This window comes from Lontra canadensis, unplaced genomic scaffold (assembly GCF_010015895.1).
Source record: "Lontra canadensis isolate GAN:19392208 unplaced genomic scaffold, GSC_riverotter_1.0 scaffold35, whole genome shotgun sequence".
Taxonomy (NCBI): domain Eukaryota; kingdom Metazoa; phylum Chordata; class Mammalia; order Carnivora; family Mustelidae; genus Lontra; species Lontra canadensis.
In genome coordinates, this window is record NW_022631029.1 from 873,786 (window position 1) to 892,264 (window position 18,479).

Genomic DNA, 18,479 nt, shown 5'->3' on the forward strand with positions numbered 1-18,479 from the left:
GAACGGAATGTAGGACTGAAGCAGGTTAAATTTTCCAAGATGACCACAATATCTCCCATCCCACATTCTCTTCACAAGGTCACCTTGACATAAGGCCTACTGAGCAGGTGGGGTCTATGTCGCCTCCTCTTGAATCTGATGCCAGAAGTGACACAACATGACACCCAAGGCTGGGTTAGGAAATGTAATGCAGATTTGGTCTTGTTGACTTTGGAATCCTGGAAACCCAACCCTCCTGACATGTGACCTGCTGGTAGGAAGCCCAGGCCAGAGGGAGAGGCCCATGTAGCTGTCCTGGTCCACAGCCCGTAAGAGGTCCCAGCCCTCAGCTGTGATAGGTTGCAAGCCCTGTGAGTGAACATGCCTGCAGATGATTCCAGTCCCCCATTGCTGAGTTACCCCTAAACCTCAAAGCCTTTCCAACCAAGGAGTAGAAACGATCAATGTCAGCTCTGCCCTGCCCAAATTCCTTACCCACAGCATCTGCGGCATCATAAAATGGCTTCTACACCACTAGTTTGGAGATGGTCTGTTAAACATCTGTAGTAACTGAAATTGGGGGATGGGAAAATTGGGAGGCACCCAAGTGGTGTCCAGGAGACTAAAGAAGAGGAGGTGTCATGGAACAAAAGGAGTGAGGCCAGGGCTTGCTCCAGGCTGGAGCAGTACATGGGGGAAAGAGGTGGAAATACGTGCAGGATGCGTTTTGAAAGTAAATCCAAGAGGACGTGCTGTGCTCGATTACCAAAGGAGAGTGGGTAAGAGGGAAGACAGGGCTCAGGAGTGTGCCACGATATTTACAGTTGGAGCCAGCAAGGCAGCCTAGAGCCCCCATCTCCTCCCCACCCGACCAAGGCAACTACATATCCCAGCATCGCTCGCTCTCGAGCCGCGGGAAGGGGAAAAAAAAAGTTTGGGCCAAGCATTCCCGGAATGCGCTTCCTGCTGGCGCGGAGCAAGAGGGGTGGGGGCGGGGGGGGGGGAGGGGGGGGGGGCCCGGCCGGGGGGGGGCGGGGAGGGCGGGGGGCGGCGCGGCCGGAGCCCGGGGCGCGCACTCGGCCCGGCCCGGGCCCCAGCATGGCCGAGCCGCTGCTCAGGAAAACCTTCTCCCGCCTGCGGGGCCGGGAAAAACTTCCCCGGAAAAAGTCGGACGCGAAGGAGCGCGGTGAGCAGAGGAGGCGGCGGAGGAGGGGGCGCTGAACCCCGCCCCGGCCGGGAGATGGTCCCGGAGACCCAAGGCGCGGAGGACTAGGGGGTGGGGGGAGCCCCGCGGAGCCCCCTGAGGCCCCGGGTGGGGGACCGAGAGCGGGCAGGGGTCCTGGCAGGAAGGGGCTGGGCAGGGGGGAGAGGGGGCGCGAACCGTTATGTGCGCCTGGCCTGGGATGCCAGCGCTGCGGGCTCCTTGCGAGGCCCGGGAGGGGGCCTCGCCCCTGACAGGAAATGGGCCCGAGACCGAGCGCCTGGAGGGCGGAGGGGAGGAGGAGTTGGGAAACTGGCAAACGGGCCCAGTCAGGCCAGGCTGGGACACCCTGCACCCTGGAGACCCGGGATGGAAGATGGGTAGCCACCTCCTGCAGAGGAGGGAGAGAGGCGGCGCATCAGCCACAGTGGCCACCCCCTAAACCTCCTATAAACCAGTGACTGCAGTTGCGCCCACCTTAGGCAGCCCTAGGATATTGTCACTTTTAGATGGGAGGGGGAACTGAGGCACGGAACAGTTGGGTCATTTGTCCAGAGCCATTGAAGTGACTTAAAGAGCTCTTTGGACATGCTACTAATAGAGACCCCCGAGACAGAGTCAAGGGCATTGGAAATCAGAGTTGACCAGATGAGAGAGTCCACCAGCAAACAAGACAAGACCTTAAGGAACTGGGAGCTGCCTGGGACAGAAAGTCCCAGGAAGGAAGGAGTTAAAGGAAGGAGGCCTGATGACTCCAGGATCTGACCTTTCTCCCCCCGCCGACCCCCCACCCCCGTCCCTTCCCAAAGATTCCCAAGTTTCCTAGAGCAGAGAGAAGGGACAGGGGTGCCCACGCACAAACACAGACAGGAAACAGCCCAGGATGTCAGAGAAGGGAGGATGGAGCAAAGGGGAGTCCCCGAGGCATTGACCATGGGGATCTGGACTGGGCTGAGACACAGGGCTCACTCCAGGGTGGGGGCAGAGCCTGGAAGACAGGCAAGGGGTGGGTGGTGGGGGGACCGCTATAGAAAGGGAGGGCTAAGGGAGGCCCGAGCACTAGTTGTCTTCCGAAAGGAGCAAGGCAGCCTTCACTGTGGGTTACGTTCTTGACCATAACTTGGACACCTAAGAAGCAGTCCCCACACCGAGCTCTCTGATACCTCCCTGGAGGAGGGCATTGACTCCCCCCATTTCACAGGAGGACACTGAGGTTCAAAGATGGAAAGCAACTTCCCCAAAGCCACCCAGTAAGAAGGGACAGGGGCAGAGCTCCATGCCAGGGGTGGGAGGTAGAGTTGAGAATGCGGGGCCCAGGTCTGGAGAAACCCCACTGGACCCCTGAGGCTGAAGGGCAGAGGAACACCATTTGGGACCCCCAGGGACGAAGTGGGGGCAGGCTGTAAGCTGGCAACCAATGAGATTGCTGGCCTGCCCCCGCCCATTCCAAACAAACATGTGGAGTGAGTGCCAGTACTGTGTGCACCCCAGCCATGGCCCCTGCTGGGGAAAGAGCCAGCAGGCTGGGGCTGCACTGGGGGCAGCAGAGGGGTAGCTGGGTCTCACTCCCCTTGCTCTCTGCCAGGCCGCCCAGCCCAGCGCCCGGAGCCCAATCCTCCAGAGCAAGAACCCCAGGCCCCTGAAGGGTCCCAGGCTGGAGCAGAGGGGCCCCCAAGCCCTGAGGCATCTCGGAGCCCAGCTCGGGGGGCCTACCTGCAGAGCCTGGAGCCCAGCAGTCGACGATGGGTGCTGGGTGGGGCCAAGCCACCGGAAGAGGCTGCTTTGGGGCCCAGGGCACCTGGCAGCGGGGAGCCCGCAGGTGAGATCTGGTACAACCCTATCCCCGAGGAAGACTCCAGACCCCTGGCATCAGAGCCCCTGGGACCACAACCAGGCTCAGCTGAGCCAGAGGGCCCAGCCTCACAAGGTGAGCACAAGCCTCATTCCTCCAGCTCCCCACGATGACCACAAGCCTCACCCCTATCCCAAGCCCAGGCTTCTGAACTCTGAGATCTGCTATTTCTACAGGCGCAGCCCCTGTGAGCCCCCCAACCAAAGCCTCCCGTACAAAGTCCCCTGGCCCAGCTCGGCGCCTCTCCATGAAGATGAAGAAGCTGCCTGACCTGCGGCGGCGACTGAGCCTGCGGGGCACCCGGGCTGGCCGAGAGCGTGAGCGGGCCGCCCCCGAGGGCTCCGTCATCAGTCGTTACCACCTGGACAGCAGTGTGGGGACCCCGGGACGGGCAGCAGGGGCTGGGGCCACAAGGGGCCCTCGGGCTGGTTACCTCAGTGATGGGGACTCACCGGAGCGCCCAGCAGGGCCCCCATCACCCACTGCCTTCCGGCCCTATGAGGTGGGCCCAACAGCCCGAGCACCCCCCGCCGCACTCTGGGGCCGCCTCAGCCTGCACTTGTATGGGCTGGGGGGGCTGCGGCCAACACCTGGGGCCACCCCAAGAGACCTCTGCTGCCTACTGCAGGTGGATGGGGTGGCCCGGGCCCGAACGGGGCCACTGAGAGGGGGGCCAGACTTCCTGCGGCTGGATCACACTTTCCACCTGGAACTTGAGGCTGCCCGGCTACTGCGGGCCCTGGTGCTGGCGTGGGACCCTGGTGTCCGGCGGCACCGGCCCTGCGCCCAGGGCACTGTGCTGCTACCCACAGTCTTCCGAGGTAGGATACCTGGCTGCAAGGGAAGAGCGGTTGGCACAGGATTCAGCTCTGCCTTTACCCCCAGAGTGTCCAGGGTGGGGGTGTGGCTCAGAGCAGGGGGCCAGGGCATAGGAGCCTGGCGGCCAGACCCCACAGATGCCCTTGTGTCTTCAGGGTGCCAGGCCCAGCAACTGGCCGTGCGCCTGGAGCCTCAGGGGCTGTTGTATGCCAAGCTGACCCTGTCAGAGCAGCAGGAAGCACCAGGCACAACTGAGCCCCGAGTCTTTGGGCTGCCCCTGCCACTACTGGTGGAGCGAGAAAACCCCCCGGGCCAGGTGCCCCTCATCATCCAGAAGTGTGTTGGGCAGATCGAGCGCCGAGGGCTGCGGGTGAGCCCCCTGCCCCGTCCCAGCTGGCCCTCAGACCTACAGCCCAGGACACCCACCATACAGAGGCCAGGCCTTCCCCACGAATACACTCTGCCTGGGACACTCCTAGGTCCAATCCCAGCTTAGACAAGGGCAGGAGGCTTCTGTAGACCACAGCACCCAGCCCAGAACCCATGGGTCATCCATCCATTTAGTAATACATGGTCCTAGACCTACCGGAGCTCAGAATCTGATGGAAGAAAAGACATGAATCCAGTAACTCACAAGTGTAAAACTGGATGGGACAAGACTGAGGCTGGGAGAGCTTGAAGCAGGACTTGATGCTGGTTGGAATAGTCAGAAAAGGCTTCCCAGAGGAGGTGACAAGTGAGCTGAGAAGGAAGGTGGTGGCAGGACAAATGATCCAAGCAGAGGGTTTACGGGGCCAGGTTGTTCAGGCAGCCAGGTGGGGACCCCATGACAGGTGTCAGAAGAGCAGGAAGGCAGCTGGGGAAGCCACAGCCAGCCCCCCAACCCCTCAGCCCACTGCCACCCTCACCCAAACCTCCAACCCCACTCCACCTGGCCCCGATCAGTCTGTAGCACTGGCAAGAATATCTCTCTCTGTCCCCACCCCCAGGTGGTGGGACTGTACCGTCTGTGTGGCTCGGCAGCCGTGAAGAAAGAGCTTCGGGATGCCTTTGAGCGGGACAGTGCAGCCGTCTGCCTCTCTGAGGACCTGTATCCCGATATCAATGTCATCACTGGTCAGCAAGCCCTTTCTGTCCCCTGCCTGCTCCCTGTTGAAACTTCACCTCAAGGGAGTCCCTGTGGTCCCTCTGGGACATCACCCTTTCTGTCTAGCTTTGTTTTCACTTTCCTGTGCCTGTCCTCCTCTTCCGCCTCCCAGCCCCAGCTGACCCTTCCAGCCTCAGAAGCCAGGGGTGCCCTGACCAGAGTGGGCCCTGTGTCCACAGGCATCCTCAAGGATTATCTTCGGGAGTTGCCCACCCCACTCATCACCCAGCCCCTCTATCAGGTGGTGCTGGAGGCCATGGCCCAAGGACCCCCAAGCAGGGCACCTTCCAGCACTGAGGGCACCCGTGGGCTCCTCAACTGCCTGCCAGATGTGGAGAGGGTGAGTTGGGTCTGGTGGGAGTGGGCAGGACTGAATGAGCTGACATCAGGAGAGTGTTTCACCCTCACTGAGCCCATGATGTACACTATCACAAGCCTACAAAGTAGGTGCTATTAGCATCCCCACTTCATAGCTACGGAAACCTAGGCCCAGAGCAGTTAAGTGAGTTGCCCAAGGTTGCACAGCCAGGATATCACAAAAATGCAGGCTCTGAATACAGGTCTGTAAACCTACCACCAGGGAGGTTCTGGCTGTGGGATTCTGGAGAAGTCCTGACCCTCTGTGCCTCAATATCCTCATAGGGTATAAACCCTAAAACAGGATTAATACTAGCCCTGCCTAACAGACAGTGGGGAGGGTTCAAATCCAAGCTCTGCCATTCCAAAGCTAAGATGCCTTTGTCTTCAGTCTCCCCTCCAGCAAAATAGATCATAATACTAATATCAAAGCCTGAGCTCAGCCATCAACCAGCTATGAAATCTCGAGTTTCCCCACTCTGGAGACTAAGGGCCGCCTTAGCCTCCCTTCAGGTTTGACAGGGGACCAGCTTCACCCGCTTCATGATTCCCAACCGTCTTCTCTCAGGCCACGCTGACGCTTCTGCTGGACCATCTGCGCCTCGTCTCCTCCTTCCACGCCCACAACCGCATGACCCCGCAGAACCTGGCCGTGTGCTTCGGTCCCGTGCTGCTGCCGGCGCGCCAGGCACCTGCCAGGCCCCGCATCCGCAGCTCTGGCCCCGGCCTAACCAACGCAGTGGACTTCAAGCGCCACATCGAGGTGCTGCACTACCTGCTGCAGGCCTGGCCAGGTGAGCCCGCCCCTGGCCCGCGCCGCCAATCCAGGCCAGGCCGCCGCAAGGATGCTTTCCGGGCGACCAATCAGAGTCCCGGATTTCAGACGTGTCACGCCCCTCTCGCCTGGCCCCTTGCGTAAACGGTACCTGGTAGCCTCAACAACCCGTTCTGATTGAGCCAATCCATGCTTGACGCGGTCAGAGACCCTGCCTCTCAACCTGCCCATCAGAGGGCCGGTTGCCGAAGCAACCAGTTCTAGCTCGGCCAGTGAAATCCCGATGCGGTCGCAGGTGCCGTCTCCCGCCGGGCCAATGAGGGGCCCGGTTAGCTAGGCGGCCAATCACGAGCCCCGCTCTTCCCCCGCAGATCCCCGCGGGGCCCCGGAGCCTCCCGACCTCGCCCCATACCTGCGGCCCAAACGGCAGCCGCCGCTGCACTTGCCGCTCTCCGGCCCCGAAGTGATGGCGCGGCCCCGCGGCCGGGGCGGCCCCGAGAGCCCCCCGAGTAACCGCTACGCGGGCGACTGGAGCGTGTGCGGACGGGACTTACTGCCGTGCGGGCGGGACTTTCTGTCCGGGCCGGACTACGACCACGTGACGGGCAGCTACAGCGAGGACGAGGACGAGGAGGTGGGCGAGCCGGCGGGCGCCGCGGACTTCGAAGACGACTTCGAGGCACCCTTCAACCCGCACCTGAACCTCAAAGACTTCGACGCCCTCATCCTGGACCTGGAGCGAGAGCTCTCCAAGCAGATCAACGTGTGCCTCTGAGCCAGGCGGTGCGGGACCTCGGTCAAGAAGGGCCGGACTCCTGGCAGCCGAGGCGGTGCCCTGGCGACGGAGGGGGCCAGGGCCTCCCGGGCCACCGTCCCGGTTGCTGGGGATTTGCCTAGTGACCAGCCCATTGCTGAGAATCATTCCTCGTTTCCAGTGCCCAGTGGTGGGGCACTGGTTGCGAAGGCTGGGGACTGGGGACTTTCGGGACCAGCTACTGGGGACATCTTTTCTGAGTACCAAGGGCTTCTTCCCTTGCTGCCAAAAGGCACGTCTCCCGCTTGCTGGCCTGGCCTCTCTTGCCCCCTCCCCCTTGGCCAGGGAAACACCAGTTACTGTGAGCATCACCCCAGGATGGTGAGAGGACACTGCCCCCACTTCCTTCTCCCCTGCCCCTCCGCCCCCAACCCCCGTCAGTCCTCTTGCTGCTGCCAACCAAATCAGTATTAGCTTTAAGCACCGCACTCTGCTTCTCCCTCCCCTGGAGGGTCCAAGGACTATCATGAGGTGCTATCTGAGGCAGGGTGAGGGGAAAGCCCCTATCTTGGGCTCTGGCTGGATAAGGGGAGCCAAGGGTCTTTAGAAAAATAGCTGGTTTCCCCACCCTCTCTTCCAAGGAAAACCCCATGATTGCCTCAAACCAGGAAATGGAGATAGCAGAGTCTGGCCTTTCCCCTCCCCAGTTCTTCCTCCACATCCCTGAAAAAACTGAGCACTTACAAGACCTCCCTTTCGGAGGGGCCCCACCTGAAATGTCAGGCTGGGGGCACTTTGGTACGGAACATATTTATTGCCTCCGTGCGTGTGTGTCTGTATGTGAGGACTAGTGTGCATGGACACGTCTGGAGCAGGCGTATGGGGCTCTTTCACGGACCTCTAAGGGCAAAAGAATTTGCAGTGGCCAGGCACCCTGAAATCCCCAATAATGGAGCCTCAGTGGGTCCGAGTTCCAGCAGGAGAGTAGGCCCCCTCCTCTCTCCCCCTTTCCCTCACTTCCATCTTTGTGGACAATAAATCAATATGCACAAGTTCTGGAATGAGTGCTGGGGCCACAAGGACCAGAGGTGGTTTATTCAGTGCGCATGAGAGGAAGGGAGAAGGGGTAGCTGTGCCCACAGAGGAAAAGGCCCAGGAGCTCTCTAGTGCTGCCAGGGAACCTCTCTCAGCTCTGACCCACACCTCCCAACCCCAGCCCCACCCTGTCTTTAGGGAGGGTTGTAGAGTCACTGGACCTGATAGGCCAGCTCCAAGGCAGGTAAGGATGAGAGTCTAAACCAGCTAGGCACAGTCCAGGGGTGGGAAGGCCAAGGGTACTAACCCACGAGGCCCTACACAGCAATGGAGCCATCTCGGAAGTCCGTCCTCCCAATAAGGATGTTGACCACAACCGGGTGGCCATCTCGGCACTGCTTCTGAGCATCATGAAGCACCTCGACCACCTGATCTTCTTTCTCCCGTGAGAGGAGCAAGCCCTGGGCGCCAAGTCCTATGGCTGCCTTGTGATAATCTAAAAGGGGAAGTCAAGTCAGATGGTGGCAGGGACCCAGGCCACCATGCAGTCAACCCAGGAGAGGAAAACATAAAACAGCTTCTCCCTCTCTCCACCCAACCGCAGCCTCTCACCAGTGTAAGCCAGGCCACAGGCCACATTGCTGCCCAGAGAGGGCACCTGCTCCCGAGAAATCTGGGTCCAGCCAGCATCATTCCCGATCAAAGCAATCACTGGGATCTGCAGAGAAAGGATGAGGCCAGGCCATAGCCTTCAGCTTTAAGGCTAACCACAGGACAAAGATAGGGACAGGACCTTTGCCAGACAGAAGCAGCCCCCTCCCTAGCCCTGCTCACCCCTCATGACCACTCCCAGAATCCCAAGCTCTGAGCTTCCTTCAGGGCAGCTCGGTCACCTTGTGCCTGACGAAGGTATCAAATTCAATGAGGCTATAGCCAAACGCTCCATCTCCAAACAGGCACCACACCTGAGCAGGGAACAAGGCTGGTTGAGTGGTTCACTGTTCACAAAACAGCGCACCGCCCCCAGCCTCCAGCACCCTCACTCACCTCGGCATCCGGCCGGCACAATTTGGCCCCAAGTGCAAATCCTGCACCAACGCCCAGAGTCCCAAAGGCCCCTAGGAAAACCAAGAGCAGGTGGGTGTAAAGGGGCCTGGACAATGCAAGATGCCCCAGGCAGAGGTCCCTCCTTACCAGGATCAAGCCAGCACAGGGGCCCACGGGGCTGCACCAGGTGGGCAGCAGTGCCCACAAAGTCCCCACCGTCGACCACCAAAATCGAGTTGTCAGGCAGAGTTTCTTCCACCAGCTGCAGTACCCGCACTGGGTTCAGGTGCTGGGCTACAGGCATCAACCCCTTCTCCCTGCCACGGAGCAGCGCACGTCAGCAGGGCCAGCAACAAAGCCTTCCAGGAAACCACAACAATACCCCTGGTCCCATGTCCGCTCTACCAGGTCCCCACCGAAAGGCCTGCTCCTTCTGCCGGTCAGCTTGCCGAAGGTCCTCTGTCCAGTCTGAGGCCCACGTCTGGCCCTTAAGGCCCTCCACCAGCTTCAACACAAAGGAGGCCACATCTCCTAGGGAAGGAAAAGGATACAGCTGCAGGGAAGTGGCCTCCTGCCCTTCCAGCATCAGAGGCCCAGTGACAGCAGGAATCCAATGGCAACATTCCAGAAAGAGACAAGGAGGCAGACCGAGAATGTTCCTAGGGCAAAACAGGTAAAACACACCCCAGAATCTGCCAGAACCAGGTTAGGGCAGCCAAGGTGAGGCAGAGAGCAAGGCCAGAGAAATGAAGGTTTAGGAAGCACGATGTGGGTTAGAAACCCAAGCAGCTTTGCTGCCTGCCTCCTCCTTCCCCCCGCCCCCCTACCCAGATCAGGCAGTGCTGTCAGCTCGGCCTCTAAAACACATCTCTCCAAACACCTCCATCAGCCAAGCATGTCTCTCTGACCCAGACATGCAGCATGCTTGTGAACTGACTGAGAAATGGGCCAGTGATGTACTTTTCATGTTGGTCTTAGAAATGATCCCACGTAAGCGCAGAGAAGCAGAATTTGTCATCCCTGTCTGTGCCCGCTCCAGGCCTCATCCTTTCTGTCCTGGCCTGGTTGAACAGGCCCCTGGCCTCCACCTGCCCTCTCTGACTCACTGCCTACCAGCTACTACAGTGGACCTTCCCAAACATGAATGTAGCAATGCCACTTCTCTGCTTGATCCAAGAGATCCATGTAGTACCATCAATGTGTTTGGAATGATGGGCAAAGAAGAGCACATAAAGGGGCACCTGGGTGGCTCAGTGGGTTAAAGCCTCTGCCTTCGGCTCAGGTCATGATCCCAGGGTCCTGGGATCAAGCCCCACATCGGGCTCTCTTGAAGCTTGCAGGGAGCCTGCTTCCTCCTCTCTCTCTCTGCCTGCTTCTCTGCCTACTTGTGATCTCTGTCTGTCAAATAAATAAATAAAATCTTTAAAAAAAAAAAAAAGAAGAGCACATAAAGGCTATGGGAGCAGACTGAACAAGGATGGTATGGCAGGACAACAGAGGCCTTGGGGCCCAGGAGGGAGTTCTCTGTCCTCCAGGAAGCTGGCAACATGGGAGGTTTTCCAACCAGGAGCACGATCACATGCACATTCCCAGGCCTTCCCTCTTATGCACACCCCACCGTTTGTTCATCCAGAAGCACCCATCAGTCTGAAAGCCCGTGTCTCTGGCTGACTGGGTGCCCATATATGTGTTGGGGCGGAAGGTGGGGTGGGTCCCAGGAGCTCACCCTGCACAGCTTCCTGGGGCTTCCAGAACATGTCTGAGTTAAGCAACATCTCTTTCTGGTTACGGTTGACAATGATGATCTTGCTGCTGCGGCTAAGGACACGGCCATAAGACAGGCGGAAGTCACACACGGCTCCTGGAGTGGGGAACAGGGGCTCAGTGGCTGGACAGCCAGTATCCCACCACCTTACTTAATCCACCATAGCAGACTAAATGCAAAAGGGTCCCTATTCTTCCTTTCTCCCTGTACCAGTACCACCTGCAGTTGACTTCGCAGCTCCCCACCCCTCGAATCTGGGCTGGCCTCGGGGACATGCCCTGGCCAATAAAGTGTGGCAGGTGAAGGCAAGCGTTCCTGAGACCAAGCTTCAAGAATTGTGGCTTCTGCTGTCTCTCTCTTAAAAACCTCACTCTCCTATCCCTGCATGTTTCTCATCCTGCACCAAGTGAGCAAGCCCAGGCTGGCCCGCTGGATGGTGAGAAAGCTGGAGGAAAAGGCAGGGAAGAGCAAAAGAACTCAATTATCCCAGCGGAGGCCATGGCAGCTTAATCTGTAGTCCGCCAAGGCCAAGTATATGCAGCAGCCCAGCCTAATCAGCCCAGATGCCTTATTGCCTCTCCAACTACAGACTCATCAGTGAGCCCCATCAAAACCTGGAAAACTACCACCTTAAGTAATGATAAGTTCATTTTAAGTCACTGAGTTTAGCCATGGTTACTACACAACAGCAAACTGATACAACTATTACGTGTTGGAGTCCAAATACTTTATGTGAGAATGTACATGACATACAGGTTTATGCTACAGAAACCCCGTATAAATGCAAATGCTGAATATAAATACTGCAGGTACCCACTATCCGTGCATTCTCCTTTGCACGAAGCTGAGCCTACAACACAACTCCAACCTTGCCAGAGTTTACCTGGACTTGAAGTACACAGTTGTCCAAAGCCCTGAAAGCTGAAGGGGTGGGGCCCAAGATAAGACGGTAGGTGATTAGTAGGTTAGTGATTAGTAGGGCTGGGTGCCAGTAAGTACCTGACTAGGAGGGGCAGGGTCACAGAGGTGGGGGCAGTGGGCAGGGGGGCCTGGAGGGAGGGGAAGGGAAGAGGGCAGAGGAGGCCGAGGCCCACCTGCCAGAAGGACAACATCTGCTTTCTTCAGGGCAGCACTACGGTTCTGCCGGATGTGGAGGGGGTGGTTGCGGCCCAGCAGTCCTCGTGCCATCCCTCCCAGGAAGCAAGGGATGCCAAGGGTCTCCACAGCAGCCCTGGGGATCCGGACAAAGCAGAGGTGAGTGTAATGTCAAGGGTGTGCCCCACCCCACAAGGCATCAGGGGACCAGGGACCAGGTATATGATAGGAAGGGCAGGGCTGAGCCTTCTCACCGAAGTCTATCAGCAGGTATCGGGGGCAGCAGAGCCTGGCTTCCCAGCACAATAAGGGGCCTTTTGGCTCGGCTCAAGATTTCCATACAGCGCTGAACCTGGGATAAGAGACGGGGCTCAAAAAGCCAACCGTGTGAGTCACCATCAGCCCCCAAGATCAAGGCCCCAATACTGACTCAAAGAGAGACCATCCTGCCAGGTGGGGTCCTCAGCCAGGGAAGAGAGGCAATTCACCTGCCGGGGGGATGCCTGGGGAATGTCCAGAGGCAGAGGGCCCTCAGGCCGAGGCTCCCAAGCTCCTGCAAAGAGGTTGGCCAGGTGATTCTCTAAGTACCTGCAAAGGTGAGAGCAAGAGCTGGTTACCAGAATCAGTGACCAGGGCTCCCGGAGCTAGAGGCGGCTGGGGTCTAGGAGGGAAGTGAGGCAGGCACAGGAGTGGACCGGCAACACCCCAGGAGAGGCATACGCCAGTGGCCAAGTCTCCAGCAAGCCTGCTTCCCTCAGAAGCTTCTGGGGACTACCCAGCCGAACACAGACCCTCAGAAACAAGTGACACAGGCATGGAGTACCACAATCAGGGCCACAAATGGCTGCACGGACAGCCACATGCAGCTCCACCGCTTCCTAGCTGTGTGACCAGACAAGTGACTTAACCTTTCTGAGCTTCCTCCTCTGTAAAACGTAAAGGGAATCTCCTTCCTAAGGTTCACTACCTATCCATCCAAACTATAAAGCACTTTGTAAAACACTGTCAGTGAAGCTACTAATATCCCCAAGACTCAAGCCGCTTTCTCTGGCTTCTGACACCTCTGTATCCTTACTCGTTCGGTCGTAGGGCTCCGATCATCCATGTGGGCCTGTGCAGGGCCTCAAGACAGAGAGATACCACCTGCCCAGCTCTGACCTCCCTGAGGAACACCCAGCCCAACCAAAAACAAGACACGTGGGCATTGGCAGAAAGCACACAGAGCCTGAAACTTCTCTTTCTCTTTCAAGGAGAAACGGAGACTACAGAGAATGAGAAGAGGCCAAGGAAGGAACCAATGCAAAAAGAAAAGGCAAAGGAAGAGCCAGGGGCCAAGTGGGGGCAGCCCAGGAGAGAAGAGGAGAATGGAGGGGCGCCTGGGTGGCTCAATGGGTTAAGTGTCTGCCTTCAGCTCAGGTCATGATCCCAGAGTCCTATGACTGAGTCCTGCATGGGGCTCCCTGCTCAGCAGGGAGCCTGCTATTCCCTCTCCCTCCGCTGCTCGCCCTGGTTATGCTGTCAATTAAATAAAATCTTTAAAAAAAATTTTAGGGGCGCCGGGGGTGCTCAGTCTTTAAGCATCTGCCTTTGGCTCAGGTCATAATCCCAGAGTCCTGGGATCGAGCCCCGCATCAGGCTCCTTGCTCGGCAGGACGCCTGCTTCTCCCTCTTCCACTCTCCCTGCTTGTGTTCCCTTTCTTACTCGCTGTCAAATAAATAAACTTAAAAAAAGAAAAAAAATTTTAAGGGGCACCTGGGTGGCTCAGTGGGTTAAGCCTCTGCCTTTGGCTCAGGTCACGGTCTCGGGGTCCTGAGATCGAGTCCCACATCGGGCTCTCTGCTCGGGAAGGAGCCTGCTTCTCTCGCTCTCTCTCTGCCTGCCTCTCTGCCTACTTGTGATCTCTATCAAATAAATAAATAAAATCTTTAAAAAAAATTTTTAATTTAGAAAAGAAAAAAAAGAATGGGGCGCCTGGGTGGCTCAGTGTGTTAAAGCCTCTGCCTTCGGCTCAGGTCACAATCCCAGGGTCCTGGGATGGAGCCCCGCATGGGGCTCTCTGCTCAGTGGGGAGCCTGCTTCCTCACCTCTCTCTCTCTGCCTGCCCCTCTGCCTACTTATGATCTCTGTCAAATAAATAAATAAAATCTTAAAAAAAAAAAAAAAAAAGAAAAGAAAAGAAAAAACGAAGTGAATGGGGGGAGAGGGAAAGGGAGGAGCCAGGGAACAAACAGGCTGCTGTCACAGCCACAGAATAAAACTGCTAAACTTGAGCCTACTGGTCAGGGTCACCAGACAGGGTCACCAGCCACTTCCTAGTGTTCAGGACCCCTGAGTCCCCCTCTGTACCTGTGGTTCCATAACCATGTTGGAGAAAGGATGGGAGATACCTTGCCTCACACCTGACAGGGACACTGGACTCCCAACAGTAGCCTTATTTAAGACAGTAACAGTTAGTTATTCACTGCCGCATTTTACACTCTCAAAATGACCTCGTTTCATTCTCCACAGAATCTTAGTCTAGAGAGAAAAACAGGCAATGCTCTCCATTTCACAGATAAGGAAGGTGAAGTCAGGAAAGGTTAAATGATTATGCTGTCCACCTCCAACTTCACCCTGTGTTAACTGTATCTCAGTTAAATTGTGGAAGAAAAGAAAGGCTTAACCATTTGCTCAAGGTGAACACAGCTAGTTAGTGGTGGTCCTGGGATTTGGACCCCTCTCTCTGGACTCACTTCATTCATTACAGACAGCACATAGCTCTGTGACAAGTCCCTGCGGGATCCTCCAGGCTGAATCGTCGTGTGCCATGAGCAAGCTGGATGACTTCATGCCAGTCATTTGGCCCCCTTGGGTCCCAGTTACCCAACCTATGAAATGCACATAATAATACCTTGCCATCTTGACTCAGGGTTGTTATAAAAGCCATATGCATGAAACCACTACTCCCTGAGCTGGCCCTCAAGGTGCTGTCTCTCCAGGGGTTAGTGGCCTGTCTGTCTTGTTCGCGCCTGTGCCTGGTACCTGCTAAGTACATGGCACTAAGTATGTGGTGGAAGGGGAACAGAAGGTGGAAGGGCAAACACGGGCAAAGGGGAGGGACAGAGGGGAAGGAGGACAATCGACTCTCTCCTGTGCAGTTTCAGCCAGGCCCATTTCAGTGGCGACCAAAAACCAACACCTTTCCCATTCCTCTGCCTGGGCTATGGCCCTACCTGGAACCCTTTTCTATCCTCTCAACTGAAAGAAGCCCCCCTCAAGCTTGTAGCGCTTCTAGAAAAACCTTTAAGTGTCTCCCTTATCCTAGCCAGATGGAGGTCTAAGCACTCACATGTGATCCATCCACATGTCTCTGTATCCCACAGCCACCACCCAGACCCAGGCCACCATGCCTCTAGTCCCAAGGCCCACCACACCTCCTCCCTGGCTTCCCAGCTTCCACCCAACCCCACAGTCCATTTTCCTACTCAGGGTATCCTATGCCTCTGCTTAAGGCCCTGTAATGCTTCTCAATGGAACTCAAATTAAAAAAAAAAAAAAATCCAGGTCCTCCCAATGGCCCCTGCTGGCTGTTCCGAGCTCAGCCCCTGCCCCTCTTTGCTCACCTGCTGCTGTCACATAGGCTACCTTGCTTTCCTAACCCACCAAGTTTGCTCCTGCCTCAGGACTTTTATATTTGTAGTCTCTCTACCTAGAATGCTCTTCCCATGGCTGCCCTTCTCCCACTCAATTGATATGCAAGCCCATGAATGAGTCAAAGGAGGGACAGATGCTGGCAGAAGTTACAAAGGAGGGCAAGGGGCTGGAGACAGCATGGTGGGAGTGGGGCTGCTCACCAGGAGACCACTCGACCCATGAAGCCCTTGGGCGGCTTGGCTGGCACCATCTCCTTCTGGACCATGTAGTAGGGGTACAGCACATCGATGGGCAGCTCCACAAAAACTGGGCCTACAGAAGGGCAGGGAGGATACTGAGCCTGCCATGCCTCCCTAGACCCAAGCCTTAGGGCCTGACCACTGCCCAGCACCCCCCACCTACCTGGGGTGCCCGACTGGGCAGCAGCTATCGCAGCCCTCAGAGTGGGCACAATGTCTCGCACCCTCCGCACGGAAGCACAAAACTTGCACAGTGGCCTAAACAGGGACATCTGATCAATGGCCTGGAGTGCACCCCGGTTCTGGTGGAAACAGAGGTGTCCAGAGAGTCAACACATGAGCCCTTTGAGGCTCCCTGGGGCCCCCACCACCCACCAAGGACAAGGCACCTGCAGAAGCGTGCTGGCAGCCCCACCCAGAAGCAGGACTGGGGACTGAGCTATCTGGGCATTCTTCATTGCAGTCACCGTGTTGGTGAGGCCCGGGCCTGCTGTCACTGCAGCCACACCCACCGTCCCTGAAACACAGAATCCACTGCAGCTGTGCCCACCGGCCTGGCCACCTCTGAAAAAAACTCTGCCCCTGGAAGACCTCCCCCGTCCCATTCTCCCCAGCCCTTAGTCCTCTCTGCTCTGCCCTCACCAGTCAGGCGGGCCACAGCATCGGCAGCGAAGACGGCTGTGACTTCGTGGCGTGTGTCCACCACACGGATGCCCATCTTCTCACAGGCCACCAGCAGCGGGGAAATGTGCCCACCGACCAGTGTGAAGAGGAACCGCACGCCATGGGCCCTCAGCACAGCTGCCACATTCTCCCCGCCATGTTGAATGCTTGCCTTGTCCACCTGGGCCCCGGAAAGAGAGCGCAAGATTATCAAGGACCGGCAAGGGCACTAGGACACATAGGGAGAAGGCAATCTCGCTCCTCCAGGAAGGAGGGCAGGACAGTCAGGGGAACTTGGACGTTGGTTAGGCACCCATAATACCATATGCCAGGCCCAGAGGAGGGCACGTTATCCTATCAGATCCTCTGGTGATTATATCCTTTTGCAGCTAGGAAGACCAAGACTTGCCCCAGCAATAGTCAAAGTCCCATAGAACCCATGTTCTTAAGCACTCTCTGTTACACTGCCTGTCTTGAGGGCAGTGGGGCAATCAGGGTGACAGGAGAGGGGAAAATGGATCCCAAGAACCCAAAGTAGTTTGGCCAGGGGCTATCTGCTGAGATTCCAGAACTGCCTGCCCTCCAGCAGCCTGACTGCTAATTCCAGCCTGCTAGACTTCCTCCCACTCACAGGGCAAACCCAGTTGGCAGGCCCAGCTGGCCTGCTGCTAGCCACCAGGAGTGGCCTGCTGGCAGAGATCGTGCCTGAGCCTTCCCAGACCCAGCCTCCTCACAGCCCAGCAGCACAACAGAGGCCTCTGCCTTAAACCTCCACAAATCCTCAAGACTAGCAGCCTTGCTCCTGTTGCTCCTGGTGAAGAAAGGAAGGATTGGGGAAGGAGTGCGGGGAAGGGGTAGATTCCTGAGGGGAGGAACCAAGAGTGAGGTCTGTGGGGTCAATTCTTCCCAAAAATTAACTATGGGAAGTTACCCCACAAAATGTCTTGAGCTTATTTCCTCTTGTGGAAAATGAGAGCAGAAACAAAAAACTGTTCAGGGACGTGTTGAGAGGTACATGACAACTGTCACAGCCCCCTTGGGTGCCTGCCTTTGGCCCACTCTGACCGCACAGGATTCAGGGAGCAGTGCTCTGTGAAAAGGGCTCGGGGCCGCTGGGGAAGGAGTGGGCCGAGCGCTGGGCCAATGCGCAGATACTCCAGATTCTCTCTTGCTAGAGGCAAAGTCCAGGGCCTTGTCTGCAACCTGGCAATGGGGACAGGGAAGTGAATAGAATTTCCCCGAACCCCTAGATTAGTCAGGCTTCACTTTCTCCGCCTGCAAAATACGTGAGCTAGAGGGAGTGCCAGGCGCTCGTTCCTTCTTTGGCTGTCCCCAGCCCTCCTCTGATCTGTACCCCCGCACCTTGTGCATCAACTGGTAGAAAAGCCCCAAGCGGTGCGCGGCGCCCAACAGAGCGGCCACTAGCGTCCCGCAGGCCAAGAACAGGAATGAGGGGAAGAAGTTCCCGGCAGGGGCGGCGGCCGCGAGGGTCTCCATGACACCGCACCTGAAAGAGAAAGGAAAGGGCCAGCAGCTGGACGCAGAGATCCTTTAGGGAAGAAGGTACGCCCCCTCCCACACGGATGCCGGGCCTCACCTCCCCCACCCCCCGTTTCGGCGCGGCCACGCCCCTTACGCCGCTCGTCTCTGGACGAGGCCACGCCCCTGGAGAACCAGGCCCCGCCTCTCGGGGAGGCCATGCCTCCTGCGGCGCCAGACCCTCCCTTTACGTCTCCTCCACCACCACCACCACTGAAACTAGACCACCACACGTCAATGCGGCCAGAACGACCTCATGATAGTTTTTAACACTCACCGGCTTCTCAACGAATTGGTAGGGTGCCCCGCCTCTCTTTTACACCTGGATCCGAATCTCAGCCCTAAAGGTGAGCCCGCCCACCCCGCGCCCACGTCACCTAGGACGAGGCCACGCCCCCAAGCTCGCGAGTGAGCCCCTCTCCTGAAGCCAGATCTCTACCCACTGCGAGCTCCAGAACTCGACCCCACACCCCAGGCCGGGGGGTCGAGGTCAGATCGCATCAGAAGGCTTTTCCTACCCCCGGGGCACTTTGGCCTTCACCTGCGGGAAATGGCGCTGACTGCGGAGGAATTCGGCG

The 18,479-nt window shown here is 57.6% G+C and overlaps 2 protein-coding genes across 4 annotated transcripts; one reads left to right on the top strand and one right to left on the bottom strand.

The window, feature by feature from the left end:
* The first annotated feature begins 1,032 nt into the window (after nt 1-1,032).
* SYDE1 (synapse defective Rho GTPase homolog 1) lies at nt 1,033-6,981 on the top strand. Of its 2 annotated transcripts, XM_032867475.1 has the most exons (8): nt 1,033-1,165; nt 2,766-3,107; nt 3,209-3,853; nt 4,007-4,221; nt 4,841-4,967; nt 5,178-5,338; nt 5,924-6,149; nt 6,502-6,981. In XM_032867475.1, exons 1-8 carry the CDS (start codon nt 1,078-1,080, stop codon nt 6,903-6,905), a joined length of 2,208 nt encoding a protein of 735 aa, XP_032723366.1. In that variant the 5' UTR covers nt 1,033-1,077; the 3' UTR covers nt 6,906-6,981. The 2 variants fall into 2 exon arrangements, with proteins under 2 accessions (XP_032723366.1, XP_032723365.1); XM_032867474.1 differs by having other exon boundaries at nt 3,209-4,221.
* Nucleotides 6,982-7,937: 956 nt separating this feature from the next.
* On the bottom strand, nt 7,938-18,262 carry ILVBL (ilvB acetolactate synthase like). Of its 2 annotated transcripts, XM_032867477.1 has the most exons (16): nt 18,179-18,262; nt 17,725-17,869; nt 16,342-16,543; nt 16,089-16,216; nt 15,863-16,001; nt 15,661-15,772; nt 12,315-12,414; nt 12,081-12,178; nt 11,826-11,962; nt 10,693-10,827; nt 9,383-9,497; nt 9,114-9,283; nt 8,967-9,037; nt 8,813-8,884; nt 8,532-8,637; nt 7,938-8,415 (listed from the first exon to the last, which is right to left on the bottom strand). In XM_032867477.1, exons 2-16 carry the CDS (start codon nt 17,857-17,859, stop codon nt 8,237-8,239), a joined length of 1,899 nt encoding a protein of 632 aa, XP_032723368.1. In that variant the 5' UTR covers nt 17,860-17,869; nt 18,179-18,262; the 3' UTR covers nt 7,938-8,236. The 2 variants fall into 2 exon arrangements, with proteins under 2 accessions (XP_032723368.1, XP_032723367.1); XM_032867476.1 differs by having other exon boundaries at nt 15,661-16,001.
* Between the last annotated feature and the right edge of the window lie 217 nt (nt 18,263-18,479).